At 41.5% G+C, this 17,872-nt stretch overlaps 1 protein-coding gene across 1 annotated transcript; it reads left to right on the top strand.

Annotated features, from left to right (window-relative positions):
* The first annotated feature begins 347 nt into the window (after positions 1-347).
* PPP2CA (protein phosphatase 2 catalytic subunit alpha) lies at positions 348-17,263 on the top strand. Its single transcript, XM_059825650.1, has 7 exons — positions 348-504; positions 13,055-13,264; positions 13,762-13,935; positions 14,133-14,222; positions 14,682-14,843; positions 15,632-15,750; positions 16,520-17,263. Exons 1-7 carry the CDS (start codon positions 403-405, stop codon positions 16,590-16,592), a joined length of 930 nt encoding a protein of 309 aa, XP_059681633.1. The 5' UTR covers positions 348-402; the 3' UTR covers positions 16,593-17,263.
* Positions 17,264-17,872: the final 609 nt, after the last annotated feature.

Raw genomic sequence — 17,872 nt, 5'->3', positions numbered from 1 at the left:
CGCGGGGCTGCGCAGGCGCAGACGCATCCGGGCTCCGTCCCAGCGCCGTCGTCCTGCCGGTCGGGCTGGTCCTCCCCGGCCCGGGCCAGCGCGCACGCGCGGTCCCGCCCAGGGCCTGCGCACGCGCCGTTGCCTCCCATGGCGTCTCCCTCCCCCTCCCCGTAGTGGAAGCCGAGGCGGTGACGTCAGGAGCGGCGGCCATTACACGGTCTGGTGCGAGCGAGCGGGCGGCAGAGCTGCAGCAGCGGAGAGCGCCGCGCCGGCCGCCCGACCCGCAGCGTTCCGGGCCGCTTCCGCACACGCCGCCTGTCCTGCCGCGTCGCGGCCGCCGCCGTTGGGAGCGCGGGTCGCAGGGGCCTCCGGGGTGGTGCGGCAGCAGCCGGTGAGGAGGGGGAGAGCGGGATGGAGGAGAAGGTCTTCACCAAGGAGCTCGACCAGTGGGTGGAGCAGCTCAACGAGTGCAAGCAGCTCTCCGAGGGGCAGGTGAAGAGCCTCTGCGAGAAGGTGAGGGACGGCGAGCGGGCGGCGGGGCCGCTCCCCGCCGGTGGTGAGGGGCTGCGGGGAGGAGGTGGGGGCAGGGGCCGGGTCGCTGCGGGGAGGCGGCGCCCGGTGGGGGAGCCCGCGGGGCCGGGGCGGCCTCTGGGCGGGAAGGCGAGCGGCCGGGGAGCCGCGGAAAGGTGCTGCCGGGCGGAGGAGGCGTCTCTCCGCCGCGTAGGTGGGGGGGGTCTGCGGGCGGGACGCGGGAGGAGGTGTCGGGGCGAGCGGGCCGGCGGGCCGGGGCCTCTCGGGCAGCTCGGCGGGGCTGGCTGGCTGGCGCCCGACCCGCCGGCGAGGGGAGCGGGCCGGGGAGCCGGGCGAGCCGCGGCCCCTCCGCGGGCGGCTCCGCGCCCCCTCTCGCTGCGCTGGGCGCCTGGCTCCGCCTCCCGCCTTTTCATCGCCTCCTAAAATGGCGCCGCTGCCGGGATTCTCGGGAGAGACCCCCGAGCGTGGCCGCCATCCCGGGGAGGGGGGCGCCCGGCCGACCGGCGCTGCACCGGCACTGGCCCTTCCCCGCCGCCCTTTCCCTTCCTCGGGCCACGCGTGGCGCGACTGCCCCCGGACGGCCTCGGCTGGGCGGGGGGGAGCCGTGCCCGCGGGCGGGTCGCGGCTGCCGGTCTGGCCGGCCGTCGTGTGCAGAGGGTCGCGAGTGAATCGACGCGACATGCTCTCGTGATACGGTTAAAATTTTAAAGCAGCCCCAAAAATGTAAGCGGTTACAATGAAAATAAAAGCTTGTGGTAATCAGCTGAAAATTACACGGGGTAAAAAGCTGCTGCTTGAGTGTAACAGCTTTGATTTTTTTCATAATATAAATAAGCACAGACGGATTTATAACTAATTGAAGGGTAGATTAGTTTCGCGACTTTGGTTTCTCTGAATAAGATTCTGGGTTTCATGAAATTCAGAGATGAGACAGTTGAGATCTCATATAGCTATTTATTTTTATGGTGACGGATTGAAAATGTTGAGACTTGGATGCTAGAGTACTGGGTTGATTGAGGAGGCATTTATAGTTTAGAAAGGTCTTAAAAATCAGCCCAGGATAGATTGCCGTTTGGAAATTAAAGGAAAAATTTGTTCTAGTAGTATCCAGCTGCATTTTCCAATTGGATTCTAATTCTGGATGTAACTTAATAGCTGAGCAGTGTTTTCAGTTACTGAAGGTTTTATGTATTCCTGCATTTCTAGACTGAAGGAAGTAATATTTGTGGACTGTTTGGGAACTAGAAATTAAGGAGTATGGGAAGTTACTGATGTACCGGGTTCTAAAGAAGCCTGTGTACCTGCCACAAGAAGTAATTAGAATATTTTAAATTTGGCATCGCGCCTTCAAATACTACAGCATGTTGTTTTGGAAGCAAATTGTTTCCAGAGGGCTGTCTATGAACTTGCTAAAGAACTTGCAGTGTTTTTGGCCAGACGGGTTCTTGCTTGAGTACAAATTTTAGTTCACTAGTATTCCAGCAACTTAAAATTGTTACCACTTGATGCAGTTTGTGTATTTTAAATTGTGTTGCAAGCAGGTGGCAATGTCACCACCGGATTATTTTTCATGTGTGTCTCTAATGACGGTGGTCCAGCTTCTTCCTTGTATTGCTTTGTGGAGAGGCGAGTATTCCGCTTGCCATCATTTATAAACTGATGCTGGTACAGGGCCCTGAATACTGCACAAGGGGGTGTGTTTTGTAAGGTTGTGTGGTAACTTGCAGGAGTGTGAAGAATATACAAAAAGCTTTCAATTCACGGGGTGTTTTCGATAGGTGAGGAGTAGGCATACCATTAGAAATTCCTTACAGAAGGTACTGTAGTCCCAGTCATCACTGTTGCGCAAGGTGACATTTTCATTTTTCCCCAGTGAAGAATGGAAGTGAGCTATATTTCTGGATAAATGCGTAATGCTCATCACCAAAACAATGGCGGATAAAAGGAAAGGTTACGGAAGGTTGTGTGTCTAACTGCTGTGTTTTGAGACGAGAGACCCCAAGAACGTGTGAGAGAAGTCTACCTGAAAAATAGCATTTATCAGTAACCTCTTTGCCTCAAGTTGGGTGTATAAGAGCCAGCTCCAGACCAAAGGTAGTATTTCTCCAGGTAGCGTGATACTGTGCTTGAGCTGAAATTCCCTGTCTCTGACTGGTCTGCGGTCAGCACTTTGCAGAGTACAGCCACATGGCTGTTTACGTTAAGGAAAGATGATTTATTGTTGATAACTACAGGTGGATTTACTGGGACTTCCTGCTAAGAGTAGTTAAGTTTCTGCATGGTTGCTGATGCAAGTTGGAAGTAGGCCCCTGAAGTCCAAGTTTTCCATCAAGTCGTCTCTGCCCCCTCGAGCGGGAAGCCATATTCGCGTAAGCAGGGTGTTAGTTGAATTCTGTGCCCTCCTGCTGAGGGACAGCATTCGCTTTAACACGTTTCCGTGCTTCCAGCACTGACTCTTAGGAACTTCGCTGAGCTGTGCTTCATGTTTTGATTGTCTTAAGTAGTTTTGTGGATGTAATCACACCCAAAGGTTATGTTTTTCCATAAATAGCTTAATGTGTTAAGGACAGTGTCAAATATAGCTACTGTTCCAAAGGACAGATAAAGACCCTGTTAGGTATAAACTGTCATTCTTCACCACATTGAATTGTAGCTAGGGCTAGTTAAAATAAACAAATAAATTAAAAAAAAAAAAATCTTTGCGAGGGCTTTTTCCCCACAACATTATTTGATTGGATGATCTTCCTGACTGGTATTTCTTGATCTGCTGGGACACCATGTGTGCAGACTGGTGCCTGTCTAATAAGAATAAGCCTAAGGGCTCTCTTGTATTTCAGTATCGATATCTAAAGAACATAACAGCTATTTACAAACATAATAATGAAGTGTGGCCATTCGTGCATCCCAGTTACTTTCTTAGTGCCTCTTACTTTGTGCCTGGTTACCTGGGTGATGGTGGTGGTAACTGGGCAGAAATGTCTTCTAAGCCTAGGAATAATTTGTAAGCATGAATAATACATAATACTTTCACAGATTACTTGAAAAAATATGAACCTCTGAGTGGCAGTTAAGTTATTCTAGGCTTAATATGTGCTTTGCTGAAGGATTTGATAAGTGTAAGTTTTGAAGAAGGCGGTCAAAATATACACTGTATAGTCACTGTTATGTATCAGCAGTGTTTGTGCTGTTAACACTGAATTGTTTATTGACTGTTGTCTGTGGGCAGAGGAGAAAGGAAGTCCTTTTATTGCCAGGTGAGGGTTTTTCCACTGGGCATTTTGAATGAAAGGATGCTGTTTTGGAGTACTGTTCTTTTCCATAGTTTGTGAGGGTAGAGGGCAATGGTCTTGTCTCCTCGCTGTCGTGTATAAATGCCCTTTATCGCAGGAGATGGGGGTGTGGTACATTGCTCGGGAGGGTGGGATGACAGTCTAAAAATGCACAAAGGAATGAGTTGGATTTGTGTGTAGAGTCTCCATTGATTATTTCAGAAGGTATCTAGTGCAGGTGGAGGCAGAGGTATGAGAGTCTCTCCCCTGGAAATACTAGTCTGTAATTTAGTGGGTTTGAACATGGCATCGTTTTTAGAAAAAGATGACAATTTGGTCGTATATGCCATGTAGAGTGTTCAGGGTTCTCTTCCCGTGTACTTGAATTACTAGTAAAATGTGTCTGAATAGGCACTGCTGCTATCCAAATTTTTTTTTTTTTAAACCAAGCGAAGGGATGATAGTGGTAAAGGCATTCAAGGAACCTTAATTCAGGTCTTGGCTCCTGCAGCTTTTGATCTGTAACAATGATCTTGGTTACATTTGCTTTTTGATTTGTCACCAGTGCTAATTTTCATAGTATAAATATGTTTCTGGGCCATAGTGTTCTTTGGTATGTACCTTGTTAATGGTGTATTTTTCTAATTTTTTTGTCTGTTGCAGAACTTCCACCTTTGTTTAACATCAGATCTTCCAAGTTAGATTTTCTGAAACTGATTGTAGTGAGAACTAACCAAACATGCATGTACCCACTGCAGCTGTGCAAGCTGCTTGAACTCGTTCAGCTTATGTTAAGTGCCTTAGTTCTGGGAGGGCAGTATGTTACTGATGAAGCTTTCTTTTGGGTCCAAACTACCCCCCCTGCAATCAAAGTTCAGTTCATCTAACGCATAGGACTGGCAAGTTTTGTGGATCTCACTCCTGTGTTTTAAGCTATTACTGCCCTGAGATGTCTGCCCTGCTTCTTCAGACAGAGGCAGGCACATGTTCCCTTCTGCCTCCTCTGCTATTGGAGAGTTACCTTTCTTAGCTGGTTATTTTTGGCCAGAAATGAATGTTTTAAACTGTCCACAGCTGCGTTTGCAAGAGCTTTTCCATTAGATGGCTTTTGCATTCCTGTATCTTTACATGTAACCATCGTGTATAACTGTTCTTCAAACTAGGATGATTGTAAAAATGAATGAACTCGCTGTAAGTCAACTGAAGAAACTGTCCCAATGGAATTCCCAGCTAGTGAGAGTTTCCGTGCGGTGGGTGGTGTATTCGCCAAGTTCTGTGTCCCTCCACCCCTACCACTGGCAGAAGAAGAAGGTGGGTCTGGAAGGCACAGCATTTCAGTTCTTCCTTGCTACTGCATTAGCTTCTGGATTCACTGACAAGGAAACCCTTGAACTACTGCCAGTGGCAAGCGGGCCCTCTTCAGTGGTTCCAGGGGCTGTGGGAGAACAGAAGATGGTTTAGGACTCCTTTGCTGCTGCTTTGTTGAACATACCCAGGGATCAAGCCATTGATGGGTGCATATAGTTATATCTTCCATCTCTGAAGAGTTACAGGTGTATTGTTGAAAAGCTTTTTGTGACACTTTAATAACTGTGGTTTAGATTATTCTGGAACACTTCCACAAAAAAGATCCTTTCACTCCCAGTATTCTGTGGGTTGTTGGTGTTTTTTTTTGTAATGGTTGGTAATGTGAAATGGAAATTGTCTCTTTACACAAAAGGCATTTGAAGTGTCAACCTTGCCAGCCTTCTCACCTAGTCCTGATTATACTTACAACATTTTGGTGGGCGTATGAGAATTTAGTCTTGTATGTGCCAATTCTTGTAGCATCAGCAGCTTTCTTATTGTTTTTGATTCTAGGAAATTCTCTAAAATCGAGTTGTGCTAGCGTGTTTTTTGTGTGCTTGTTTTTCGTTTTTAATTACAACAGTAGTTGTGATCAAACAGGAGTGAAAGATATTTTTGTGTTGTTTTAGAAGTTATTTTGGGCATAGCTTAAGATAAGAGAAGGAAGCACTCTTAAGTCAGAACAAGTTCCTACTTGAGTTCTACCAGTTTAAGGCTCAGGACATGGATGAGGTTGTAGATTGTCCTCTTCCAAATCTACCTGTGGTGAGGCTGTTGCCTCCTCAGATCTGATGACGGTGCTGCTCTGTGATCGCTCCCTAGCCATTTTCAGTTAGTCATCCAGGTTGCCTTAAACAGCGTAATAACCTAACCTGTCTGGCTGTGTCTGGTAGGAGTTAAGGAGGCCTTCTACAAAAGGCTGTGGGAAGGGAATCAAAGGAGCAGCGATTGAATTTCCATCCTCGCTTAGGGACCCTTAAACACTACACCTATATTCAGTAACACAGTTGTTGCCCTCTGTTCCTTTTCTTTAGGCAGTATGCTAAGCTGGAAGAACAGTTTATTCCTGGCTGAAGAATAAATATTGGAGCTCAACTGCTCAGTAGTCAGTCTCCAATATTTCTGCTGGGTATATCAAAAATACCTTCCAATATAGGTGTTACATGCTTGCTAGTTGGTTTTGAGGTACATTTCTTGAGTTTGACACATATGCCTACCCCAGCCTCCGGTCAGTGTCCTGACTGTACCTCGCCGTACAACACCGTGCCTGCCTGTGGTTGGAGTTGTTTGAGCAAAAGAGTTGAAAACCTTTGGAGCTTATCTGCAAGTCCAGCTTCATCTATCAGGCACAATTAGTTTGGGAATAGCTTTAGCCTATTTCTTTTTTTAACCACTCGAATGACACAAAATGAATACAGCTTGTTCTACAGACGGTACTGAAGCCCATCTCTGTGTAAGTGGACAGCTTTGGGCATTACTACTGTTGTTGTGTTTCTTGGAACTCCCATGTAGAGAGGAAGGCATCTGGATTTCCTGAGCTATTTCACCTCCTATAATTTTTTTTAAAGACTTTTCTAGACTTTGAATTCAAAGTTAAAGTTTTGTATGAAGCAAGATAGTAACACTGAGTTCTTTCAGAGGAGCCCCTTACTATCCCCATTTTCCATCTGGTCTTATCAACTACTGATAGCAGTTCCCCTTTCCTTCTCCCAAATATGCCTCAGAGGGAAAGAACACTCCTTACACTGAGTACGTAAGATTGCTAATGATTTTTCCAGATTGAAGTTGAGGGGACTATCAAGGCTGCAAGTGTTGTCAGTCATTGCTTCGTAATACAAAGGAATAGAGGGTTATTTGGCAAAAGTTTACTGCCTGTATGCTTTCTTGGTAGAGCATCTAGAATGTACAGGAGAAAAACAGTTGCTTCATTTAATCTAATATGCAGTACTGGCATTAGGATTGATCTTCTGGTTGGCTAACATCTTGTGTTTAACTGGACTCTCTTCTAACCAAATAGGAATTGCTAGTAGAGTAAGGGAGCAGTTGTTGCTGAGCTGTGAAGCAGTGAAGAAGGGTACTTTGCTGCGTGTTGTGAAATACAAAGCTGATTGGAATTTATGCTTTTTTGGTTAGTTAATTGTCTGTTCTTGGTTTGCCGGCAAATAGTCATGGATACATAAGCTACTAAACTTTCATTTTGTGCACTTTGAATTAAAATAAAACTTTTGAGTTAATTTGTTAGTTCTATTTGCCCTATCCCAAGGAAATTAAGGGCTACATGTGTAGTGACCACATCATAACACACATGTTCTCAGGAGCTGCAATGTGACTCTTTGACCAGGCACGCCTTGTTATACTTTGCTGAGTTCTAAACCTTCAGTACTGCTGGTAGTGAAAGAGGTTAGAAACAGAGATGTATGTGCTAGTCACAAAGCCAAAGAGAAAGCAGATCGATTATCTTCTGTTTCAGTCTTGGGAAAAGAGTATTTTGCTGCTGTGGTGGCTTCCGTGTGGATGGAAATCCTGGTTTTACTTACTCTGGAATACTAAATAATTAAATGCCAATGGGGAGCTTTGTATTTTAATTTTACTGCTGCTTATACATTCACATTGAACTCCTTAGTGGATTCCAAAGTTTAGCATAAATCAGTTTCCCATTTGTGTCATGTGTAATCCGACTGCTGCCGTACCTTCGTCACAGAAGGGTGGTACTGGATGCCTCATTTCTCTAGTTTTGTTTAAAATGTCAGACAGTGAATGAACATACCTTTTGCTCTAAAAATGGTGAGCCCATCTTTTGTCTGAACATGTTCCCTTTCCTCTGCAAGTAAAGGGTGGGGGGACACCCTTAAATTGAAGGAAACAAATGCATGCACTCTGCAGAAGACTTGCTGACTGTAATGGATGACTTTGCTTGGAACTGGAGTCTCTTCCAGGTCACGATGTTTGGCCAGCTAAAACCAGTATTCATCCCAATTAGCTGATCATTGTGCCTTTAGTCACATCCTGTGCATCTTGACGACAGGAAATTATGGGTGTGGTTGAAGCCTTCGATCTCATCAAAATATCTTTATGGTAACTACAAATACCTGTTTTGTTTTGTTTTTTTTTTTTTCTTGGTTACAGTGGATGCTTCTCAACACACGCTTCACTAGACAGCATGGTGGGTTGCAGGTGTGAATGCTGGTCTGCTAAGAATGACACATTACCATCTGTAACCATGACTTTGGAGCTATGGTGTCTAATCAAAATAATGGTTGTATTTCCTTTACTGAGTTAGTGGTAACCTTTTGATAAGTGCTTTATAGCACTGCTATGCAGCAGTTTCAAGCATCGTTCTACAATTCTACAAAGGCACAGTAATGTTTACTGCATTTTTTTCCAATGTGCCGCAGAGTTTTTCAGCGTAGATATTTGGTTTGAGCTGTCAGAGCTCCTGCTAGAATGTATGAATCTAAGAAAGGGTAGGATTAATTGACAAATAACTGATACATTCTGGCAACACAAAGGAATTTGAGTACAGATGAATTCAGAGGATTTTTCAGAAATGGACCACTTGAAATGAATTCTGTGGGGCAAGGTTGATGATTTACTTTGCTCGTGAGGGAAACTCGCTCTCAGCAAGTTGAGAAAGAGAGTGTATGGATGATAGCTTTTATGGCACTTGCCTTTGAGCCTTAATCTGTGGCATATAGGATAAAAATATATGCAGGGAACAGAGGAAATAGGAGGTACCTCTGCATATGTACAGCCACTGCATCTCATTAAACAAAATTGTGAAGATCTGAAAATCATATGGTAGTAACTTTAATGCTCATACAGTTTTTTTTTAGTTATTATACCTGACAGTTCATTATAAAATGCAGAGTTTACCATGGGATCTTGCATTGTTTTAAAACAGTGAAGCTAATCTTTGTATTTTAAGAACAGTGTTTTGCATAAAAGATGTACTTTGTAAACAAAGGCAACAAAACAGTGCTTTACTGTTCATCTGGCCATGTGCAGCAGTCCAGGAATGTTTTAATTCTTAAATACTAGGTTGTAATTTTATGCAGTACTACTTGCTTTACAATAAAGTGAAAATGTGTTTGTTTTCCTGTGTGGTTTTATTCTCGTTGTCTTTTGGGATTGTAGAAGTTGCCTCTTTCCAGAGAAATGACTGAGTAAGCCAGTATTTCAGATATCAGGTAGGAATGAATTCCAGTCACTATGACTAAGCTGAAGTGTATTCGATATGTGCTTCTTGTTTGAACTTCGAGATTGCTCTAAGTAAAATACATGACTTTCCACCTTGGCAATTGTTGTTTATGACAGCATTTTACTTAGTAGTTCTTATGTTCTTCTTGTGCAACTGTGTCTTATAGCTACAAGTTTTTTCTGCATTAGACTTCATGGGTGCTTGGCTGTAAAATGAGCATTTATGCACTTGAAAATAATGGGTTCTTTTCAGCCTTAATCTGTATCCATTTGCACTTGGTTTTGAAATCTGAGAGTGTGTAGTGCTGAAAAAATAGTTAAGCTGATTTGGAGATAGGGTCTTATAATTGTAATGTAGTATGCTGTTGACATCAAGTTTTTGCTTAAGTTTATTCATCTTTTTTAAGTTGCAGAATACTGTCACAAGTTGTGGTGTGGGATACTTACAAGGATTGAAGACATACAGAAGTTCAGGGCTGTCTTAATACTAAGAATTGTTAAGAACTGAAAAAAGAGAAATAAAAGCACTAATAAATGTCCAAGAAAAATCTGTTTCAGAATTGCATAACTCTTTATCCTAGTGATACGCAGTGAAACCTGGATGTTTCAAAACGTTGGTGTCAAAACACTGCGAAGGTATTGCATTATTATCCTTCGTGGCAGTAGGTCAGTGAGTTTTTGAAGTACAAAGAATTGGGTGCGTGTCTCTCTTCCCCAGTTCTCCTCACCAGGTGGTTTGACCAAGGAGTACAGTCTTGTGTTGAAGGCTGCTGAAATGCTCGGCTGCTTTCTTGCCATGAAGAAGTGTAGGAGAGCTGCTGGCGGGAATCCTGGTGTGTTGGAGGGAGGATGGATGGGGATGGACAGGGAGGGAGTTGCGTGATGTGGCTGAGCAAGTAGCATCATTGTGCCTCAATGAAGAGGGAGTGGAACCAGAGGAGGTTGCACAGGTCGGTGTGTGGTCTAGTATGAAGTCAGGGCTACGGATACTTCAGTAATATTAGTGATAGCTTACCTTTGTGAAACTTGAATTGTGAAGTTGTAGTACTACGTGTACTGTTGTCTTACCAACTTGTGTTTTTGTTATGTTACGGTATATTAAAACAGTTTTTGTTTTACTCTTTTATAGGAATTAATTTAATGTGGAAATTTGGGGGTATGGTTGCTGGACCACTTGTTGGTGGCTTGTTTTCAGGGTGTTATTTTTTTTTCCACTTTCAGCTCTGCTGAAGCCCTTTTGTAAAGGCAAGTATACTGTTTAAGCACTTCAGTATATGCCACTGTTAATGCTATGGGACATGATAAGACTGTAAATGGGCTAAGCAGTTCATGAGGCAGTATTTCATGAACCTTGTTTCAGAACATGGTAATACTGAAATCCCTGCACCAGCATTCCTCCGCTGCAGGATTTAAATAGAGATTGCTGTTTTGCAAGTTGACCTGGAACAGTCTTTTTTCATCAGAGTAGCTGTCTGACTTATCTATGTGTTTGGTCATATGCATATCTGAGTTATTTAATATTTCAAAAACTGAGGAAGCAACAACTTTGTTGCTGAGAACTATGCCATTTTCATCTCGGTCAGCATAAACGTTGCATACCTTTGATGAAAAATGAATGCTGCGTTCTTTGCGCAGTGCTTCCAGTGTGTTAAGAAAATAAGGCAGTAGAAAACATTCTAAATTGAAGAGTAGGGTTTTTTTTATATTGAAGTGCTGTAAGTATCTGCAGCGTTCTCTGTCAAAAGGAGAATTAAGATGGCTAATGCTTCTGGATGGAATAGCGTATTAAAGAGGCTAAGGCTGTTAAAACACCTTCAAAACATCCGGTGAGTGTCACTGCATTAAAATGAACTTAAGTCAGGCTATCTTAAAATAAATCTACACTTTTAGCACCTACCACAAGCCAGCAATGACCTATCTTTAGTACTAGGCACGGCATGAGTGGAAACTGTCATATGAGATTGACTTTTGATGTAAAAATGTCTGCAGAGTGATTTAACTCTGTTGCTCATGCTGTAATATCTGAAGCTCTGTGCTGTGCAGGGTGCTTAACCATGATTGCATTTTTGCATTTCTTTCCGGTGTTGAATAAAATGTTGAATTTAATGCATCTTCATCGTTAAACTATGTGTTGCTGGCAGGTTTCTTGTTTGACGTGGGGACTGTGGTGGTGAGTCTGGACAATATGCTGGAACAGTGAGACCACTTTCGGGGGTGGGAGGGGGTCAGTCACTGTCCAGCTAACTAATAGGCTTCACAAATAGGGTGGAAACTTGGACACAGCAGCATGTTTCTTAGTAGCTTGGGTCATGTCAATACCCAGTATTTAATACACTGTTTAGATTTTAACTTCGTTTCTTTCTTAATCTTTTAAAATCTAATGCTCTTCAAATGATGATGAATTTTTTTCTAGTGTCTCAAAATACTTCTTTGCTTAGGAGAACCCCCAAAAAATGAGCATGCTGCTTTAGTTGTCAGGTTAGGTTTGAGAAAGTTAAGAAAAGTGACCCTAAAATTAATGTGGTGTTGCTTTTCCATCTGTCTCTTATACTGGCGTATGCTTCAGAATATTTTGGATTCAATGTGGCCTGTGTGTAGGTGGTATTTGGTGCTGTTTCTGCAAGTCTTGTAGACATCTTGGGTTATAAAATAGAATATAATTTTTACATATTTTCTTGTCATTCTGGTAATGAGGTAAAAAAAGGGGTTCTTTTTGAATAGGAACATTGGTGCTTGAAAGGCATAGAAATCTTTGTAGATGGTAACTTGTAAACTTGTTACTATTTATATTTCTAATACTCTCTTGATTTAGAAAATTATTGTGGCATGTGTTTGGTGACTGTTCTGAGAACAAACTGTAACAACTGGCGGTGTGATGGTACAATTAAGGAATTCTTGTGTTATTTCAAAATTACCTTTCTGCTGCTATATTTAGCTTGTGCATCTTCATATGAACTGCCTTTCGTATGGGGAAAAATGATGACAAAGATCTGTTTTTCTGCTCTGGTTTACAAAGACATAACCCAGTGTTACTTGTGTGTACTTCAGCACAAAACTTGTTCAGAAAGCTTGTGCATATAATCCACCTGCTCTACAATTGCTGATGCCACTGGATGTTAGTTCTGTTCTAGCTTCTACTTCGTGAAGGACTCTGCCTTTGCATTCGAAGATGTATGTGTAGATGGGTGGCAGACTGTCTTCTGAAGCAAGACGTTGGCAGTGTAGAACTCCTCGGGAGCTTTTGCTAGCTGATACGGCTGTGCTCACCTCCCCGAGGGAGAGTCTTGGTTTTGGCCATGTCTGAGTTCAGGCTTTTGGAGTGTTGGAGATAAGATATTGGCATGATTTTTAGATCTAATTTTTCCAAATACTTACGAATTTTCTTCAGTTCCAGCAGCGATGATCATTGTTTTATGCTTCACGGAACCATATTTGTAGAAAGTCTGAAGTTTTTCTTATGCTGGAAATTAATTCTGAAATACCCTCCTCAAGGAGGGGAAAAAACCACTAAACCAAATTTCTGTTACTAATACAGGGTTGCATAAAGCAAAATCTTATTTTAAGTAAAGATAAACTCTTACCTCAGACGCTTCAGACAAGGAAGGGACGTGAGCTCAGAAAGAGAGCCGGTAGTAGAGTGCTGGAAGTGGTAGAGCATACTTTGAATAAAATGACTGTTCATGGACAAATTCACAATTTCTGTGTTTTTCATTTTATAGGCTAAAGAAATTCTGACAAAAGAATCTAATGTACAAGAAGTGCGATGTCCAGTCACAGTCTGTGGAGATGTCCACGGACAATTTCACGACCTCATGGAACTTTTCAGAATTGGAGGCAAATCGCCAGACACAAACTATTTGTTTATGGGGGACTATGTTGACAGAGGCTATTATTCAGTCGAAACAGTCACATTGCTTGTAGCTCTTAAGGTAACTTTTCTTCTCAGCTGTACAATTCTCTAAAACATATACTGACTACACTTAATATCTATTATGATTTGCACTACATTGGTATTACAGATGCAAAAACTGAAGTGTTGGCTGTTACAGTTTTCTAAGATACTTCTAAAAAAAAAATAATTAATGTTCAGGTGCAAGCCTGAACTTCTTCTAAAATGAGTGCTGTATTTCTTTTTTACTTGCCGAAGCCTCAATCTTCAAGAATTTGCTTGGTGAGATCAGCTTAATGCACAGGTGTAGTGAAGTCCATTAGTAACAATGAATAAAACTTGGAATTAATCTCAAAAGTATTTGGCAGCTGAAGATCTGAATGATCTTTTATCAAAGGTTATAATTGAGTCTTCATCTTAAAAATGGTTTGGTTTTTATTGCTTTGTGGACATATGACAGGGGGTGAGTGGTGCAAATTCTGTTTTTTGGGAAGATATCATATTTTGAATGCCTCTAAAATAAACTGTTATGTTTAGGTCCGTTACCGTGAACGTATCACAATTCTTCGAGGGAACCATGAAAGCAGGCAAATCACACAAGTATATGGTTTCTATGATGAATGTTTAAGAAAATACGGAAATGCAAATGTTTGGAAATACTTTACAGACCTTTTTGATTACCTGCCTCTAACTGCCTTGGTGGATGGCCAGGTATGTTGATATTTGATGAAGTTAAATGTTACTAGTTGTAAAGTGAGCTATTAACACTGTATTCTATCAGCTCTCAGCTTTAAAGGAATCTCTTGCAGATTTTCTCCTAATCACTTATACTAAACAATTATAATTGTTTGTGCTGATATAATTAATGTAAATTAATGAGATAAACTTCATATATCTAACTCTTTCAGATTTTCTGTCTACATGGTGGCCTCTCTCCATCGATAGATACACTGGATCACATCAGAGCACTTGATCGCTTGCAGGAAGTTCCCCATGAGGTACTGAAAAATAATTTTCTACATTTGTGGTGGGATTCATGATTCAGCATATATCAGGTATTTGAGTAGACAGGTCAAAAATGCAATTCAAAACAACTTAGCAAAATGGAAGTGCCTGTCTTCCTGTTCTGGCTTTTTGAAGTAAAAGTAAGGGGAATGTTCTTGCCTAAAGCAAGAAACATATTTTGGTGTGCCTAGAATCTCAACAGGTACCACTTAATGATCTAGGAGGTCAGAACTACTTGTATGAAAATTCTTCTTTCAGGTTAACCTCTTGGTAGTATTTCAAGTGTTAAGTGCACTAGCTGTTGTAGTTGGTAGGCTTGGGGTTTTTTTAAGTCTTAAAGAGATGCTGTAACAAGTTGTGCAGGGGTGGTGCGTGTGCAGGTTTTATGTGGTTTTTGTTTGGTTTTGGTTTTTTGCACTCCGTTTCTGAAACATCTTCTACATCTCTTCTAGGGTCCAATGTGTGACTTGTTATGGTCAGATCCAGATGATCGTGGTGGCTGGGGAATTTCTCCTCGAGGCGCAGGTTATACATTTGGACAGGATATTTCAGAAACCTTTAACCATGCTAATGGCCTTACGTTGGTTTCAAGAGCTCATCAGTTGGTAATGGAGGTAAGCAGGATAGCCTGTGCGTTTAAACTCCGGATTGCATAGTTGGTGCATTAATACCGTACTCTGTGTGTCAGATGTGCATGTGCTGCTGTGACAACTGATGATCCAGCTGAGAGTCTTCCAGAAACTATTTTGACAGTATTCATGTGCTACTAAAGGAGTTTCTCAGTTTGACAGTGGACTAACCTTTATTTTGGCCTTTTTTTCTGAAAACTTACAGTAATGTCCCAAAACAGACTTTAGTAGTAGATGTGGTTTGCATTTCTGTGTAGATAAAAAGGTTCTTAAACATAAATGCTGAGTCCCTTGATAAGAAAATGCACACAAATATGTGTGCCTTGAAAAAAGATGTACTTTTTCCTTTTTACCTTGGATGTGTGTTTTTGTTCTTAGTCTCTAGTTATCCCTGGCAGTTAAGATTTTTAAATGTATGTCTGGATTCTGGTTTTGGTGATCACAGCTGAAGATTCAGAATAGATTGTGTACTTTGGAATTGCTGTTTTAATTTTTTTAACGCTAATCCAATGGAGAATTCTTGCTGATTTTTTAAAAAATATGTTTTAGCTCATGCTTACTAGGAAGAAGCAACATATGAAGGCCAAAATTCGTTTTTACCCTTTTTCTCTCAAGAAGACAATAAAAATACAGCCTTCATAGTATTTAAAATGACACTACAAATGCCACTTAGGTTTTTGTGTGTTACAAATTCAGTTTAGTAGCCAGATGCTTACATGGGGTGCAACAAATGAACTTGACTGTCATAATCATACGGGTTTTTCCCTCTCCAGGGGTACAACTGGTGCCATGATCGGAATGTAGTAACAATTTTCAGTGCTCCAAATTATTGTTACCGTTGTGGCAACCAGGCTGCAATTATGGAACTTGATGATACTCTAAAATACTCCTTGTAAGTATGTTTAAAAATGAGATTTATGTCGCCCATCATTTTCAGATAGTTGCTGTAGCAGGATACTACTTAATTACTGTGTTACAGCATGGTTTTTCTCTATACGCTTTTTGGGAGGGAAGTGAATGTGGAATTGTTGGGTTAGTCGCATCTGAAGTCTTGGAGTCAAATATCTGGAACAGTTGTGGACATCTTGTCTGCCGGATTAAAGTGAGACTCCTCGTTTTGGTTCTGTATAGCTGGATTTTAATGAAATACTATAGAGGTATGCGATTTGGGAGTCAGAGTAGTCTGTCACATCTGAGGTCATGCCTTCCTGCCAGTCTAGGGCAAGAGACTTTTGGAATCTTTGAATTCTTCAGATGTTAGGATGTCGGCTTTTTTAATGAGGTTTCTAATTAACTACCTCAGCAGCAACTTTACTAGTAAATGAGGTAAAAGCATTGTGTAAACTGCCCCCTTTCACAGTGACTGGAGACGTTAACTTTCTAAATATATACTAATGTTTGACCAATTTCTGAGTCTTAAAGCTAAGATAGGTTTCTCTCCAGTCCTTCATAGTAATCATAAAAAGAGTTTAAAATATGGGGGTTATAAATACATACTAATAGAAAGAGTGGAAGAAGTTGTTCTGGAAGACTTTAATTGGTTGGCAAAAAACTTGAAAAGACTTACCTGTTTTAAGACGCCTGCTACTGTATTTCATGTATAAAACATACCTGCATGTAAATTCAGCTCTTGCGGTTTCACTAATACCTGTGCTTTTCAGTTTGCAGTTTGATCCAGCACCGCGTAGAGGTGAACCGCATGTTACTCGTCGCACCCCAGACTACTTCCTGTAAAGAGATTTTAGACCTGTACAGTATTGCCATGAACCATATGTTGACCTAAAGAAAATGGGAAGAGCAACAGTAACTCCAAAGTGTCAGAAAATATTTAACATTCAAACTTGTTTTCACATGGACCAAAAGACGTGCCATATTCAAATACAAAGCCTCTTGTCGTCAACAACTGTGACCACTTTAGAATGAACCAGTTCATTGCATGCTGAAGCAACATTGTTGGTCAAGAAACCAGTTTCTGGCATAGCGCTATTTGTAGTTACTTTTGCTTTCTCTGAGAGACTGCAAATAATAAGATGTAGACATTAACACCTCGTGAATACATTTAACTTTCCATTTAGCTATAGCTTTATTCAGCATGACTGTAGATAAGGGTAGCAGCAAACAATCATTGAAGCTTAAAGAACATTTTTAAAATAAGTACCAAGGCCTCATATTTGTTCTGAAACTGTTTGTTTGTTTTATTTTCAGGGAATACTGTTTAATTTAATTGTATTGATTTTTTTTTTTGTCTGCACTCAGTTCCCTCTTCCACTCTCTGCCCTACCATATTGTCCCTTGTAATTGTCCAAGGATAGTGAATTACTTTGAACAGAACTGTTTTTTTCTGTAAAACAATGTTACTGCAGGACAGAGCTGCAGTGTTTTTCATAATAAACTTGTGAACTAAGTATGGAAAAATGTCAAATCCTAATTGCATCTCAGGTCAACTGTGGTTTAATAAACTAACATGTAGCTGGATGGGTTTTACAAACTTGCATAGAAATTTCCACCTTAAATAACTAAACTGAGGTGATTGGAGTGTGCTGGAAAACTCTGACCTTTGAATTCTGTCCCAGGGAGGTGCCTGGTCGTATGTCGTCATGCAGCGGAGAACAGAGCTCACTTGTTATTGACGTGTTTCTCTCTTTCCCTCTTGGTGCTCTACTGAAATACTCAAAAATGGAGGAATATAGGATCACTTGATTGAGCGTGGCTTTTTTCAAGTGTAAATCTCAGTCTGAGTCATATACAATGTAGGTGCTAATACTTAAAATAATTTTCTGAAAAACTAAGAATAAAACCACTTTTCTAAATATTAAAGGAAATAACTTGAAATTCAGTACTACGTGTATTGCCCAAGCTTCCATTCTGAAAAACAGTGGTATGTGTTTTGTGTTAACTTCTGTTAAAATATTTCCTTTCTACTAATTTGTTTCAGAATTTGAATCCTGATTTGATTGTTTTGTTCAAAACAGATATTCAAATTTTATGCCTTCTTAAGGCTTGTGCTTAAAATT

This window comes from Gavia stellata, chromosome 16, assembly GCF_030936135.1.
Source record: "Gavia stellata isolate bGavSte3 chromosome 16, bGavSte3.hap2, whole genome shotgun sequence".
Lineage (NCBI taxonomy): Eukaryota > Metazoa > Chordata > Aves > Gaviiformes > Gaviidae > Gavia > Gavia stellata.
This window is presented reverse-complemented; position numbering and strand designations above follow the sequence as displayed.

What these genes read in the sequence shown, in the direction of transcription:
- PPP2CA (XM_059825650.1), top strand. Translation starts at nt 403, where the DNA reads ATGGAGGAGAAGGTCTTCACCAAGGAGCTCGACCAGTGGGTGGAGCAG. An exon ending in CATTGCTTGTAGCTCTTAAG is followed by an intron (nt 13,265 to 13,761) that starts GTAACTTTTCTT and finishes TGTTATGTTTAG; the next exon opens with GTCCGTTACCGTGAACGTAT. An exon ending in CTCATCAGTTGGTAATGGAG is followed by an intron (nt 14,844 to 15,631) that starts GTAAGCAGGATA and finishes TTCCCTCTCCAG; the next exon opens with GGGTACAACTGGTGCCATGA.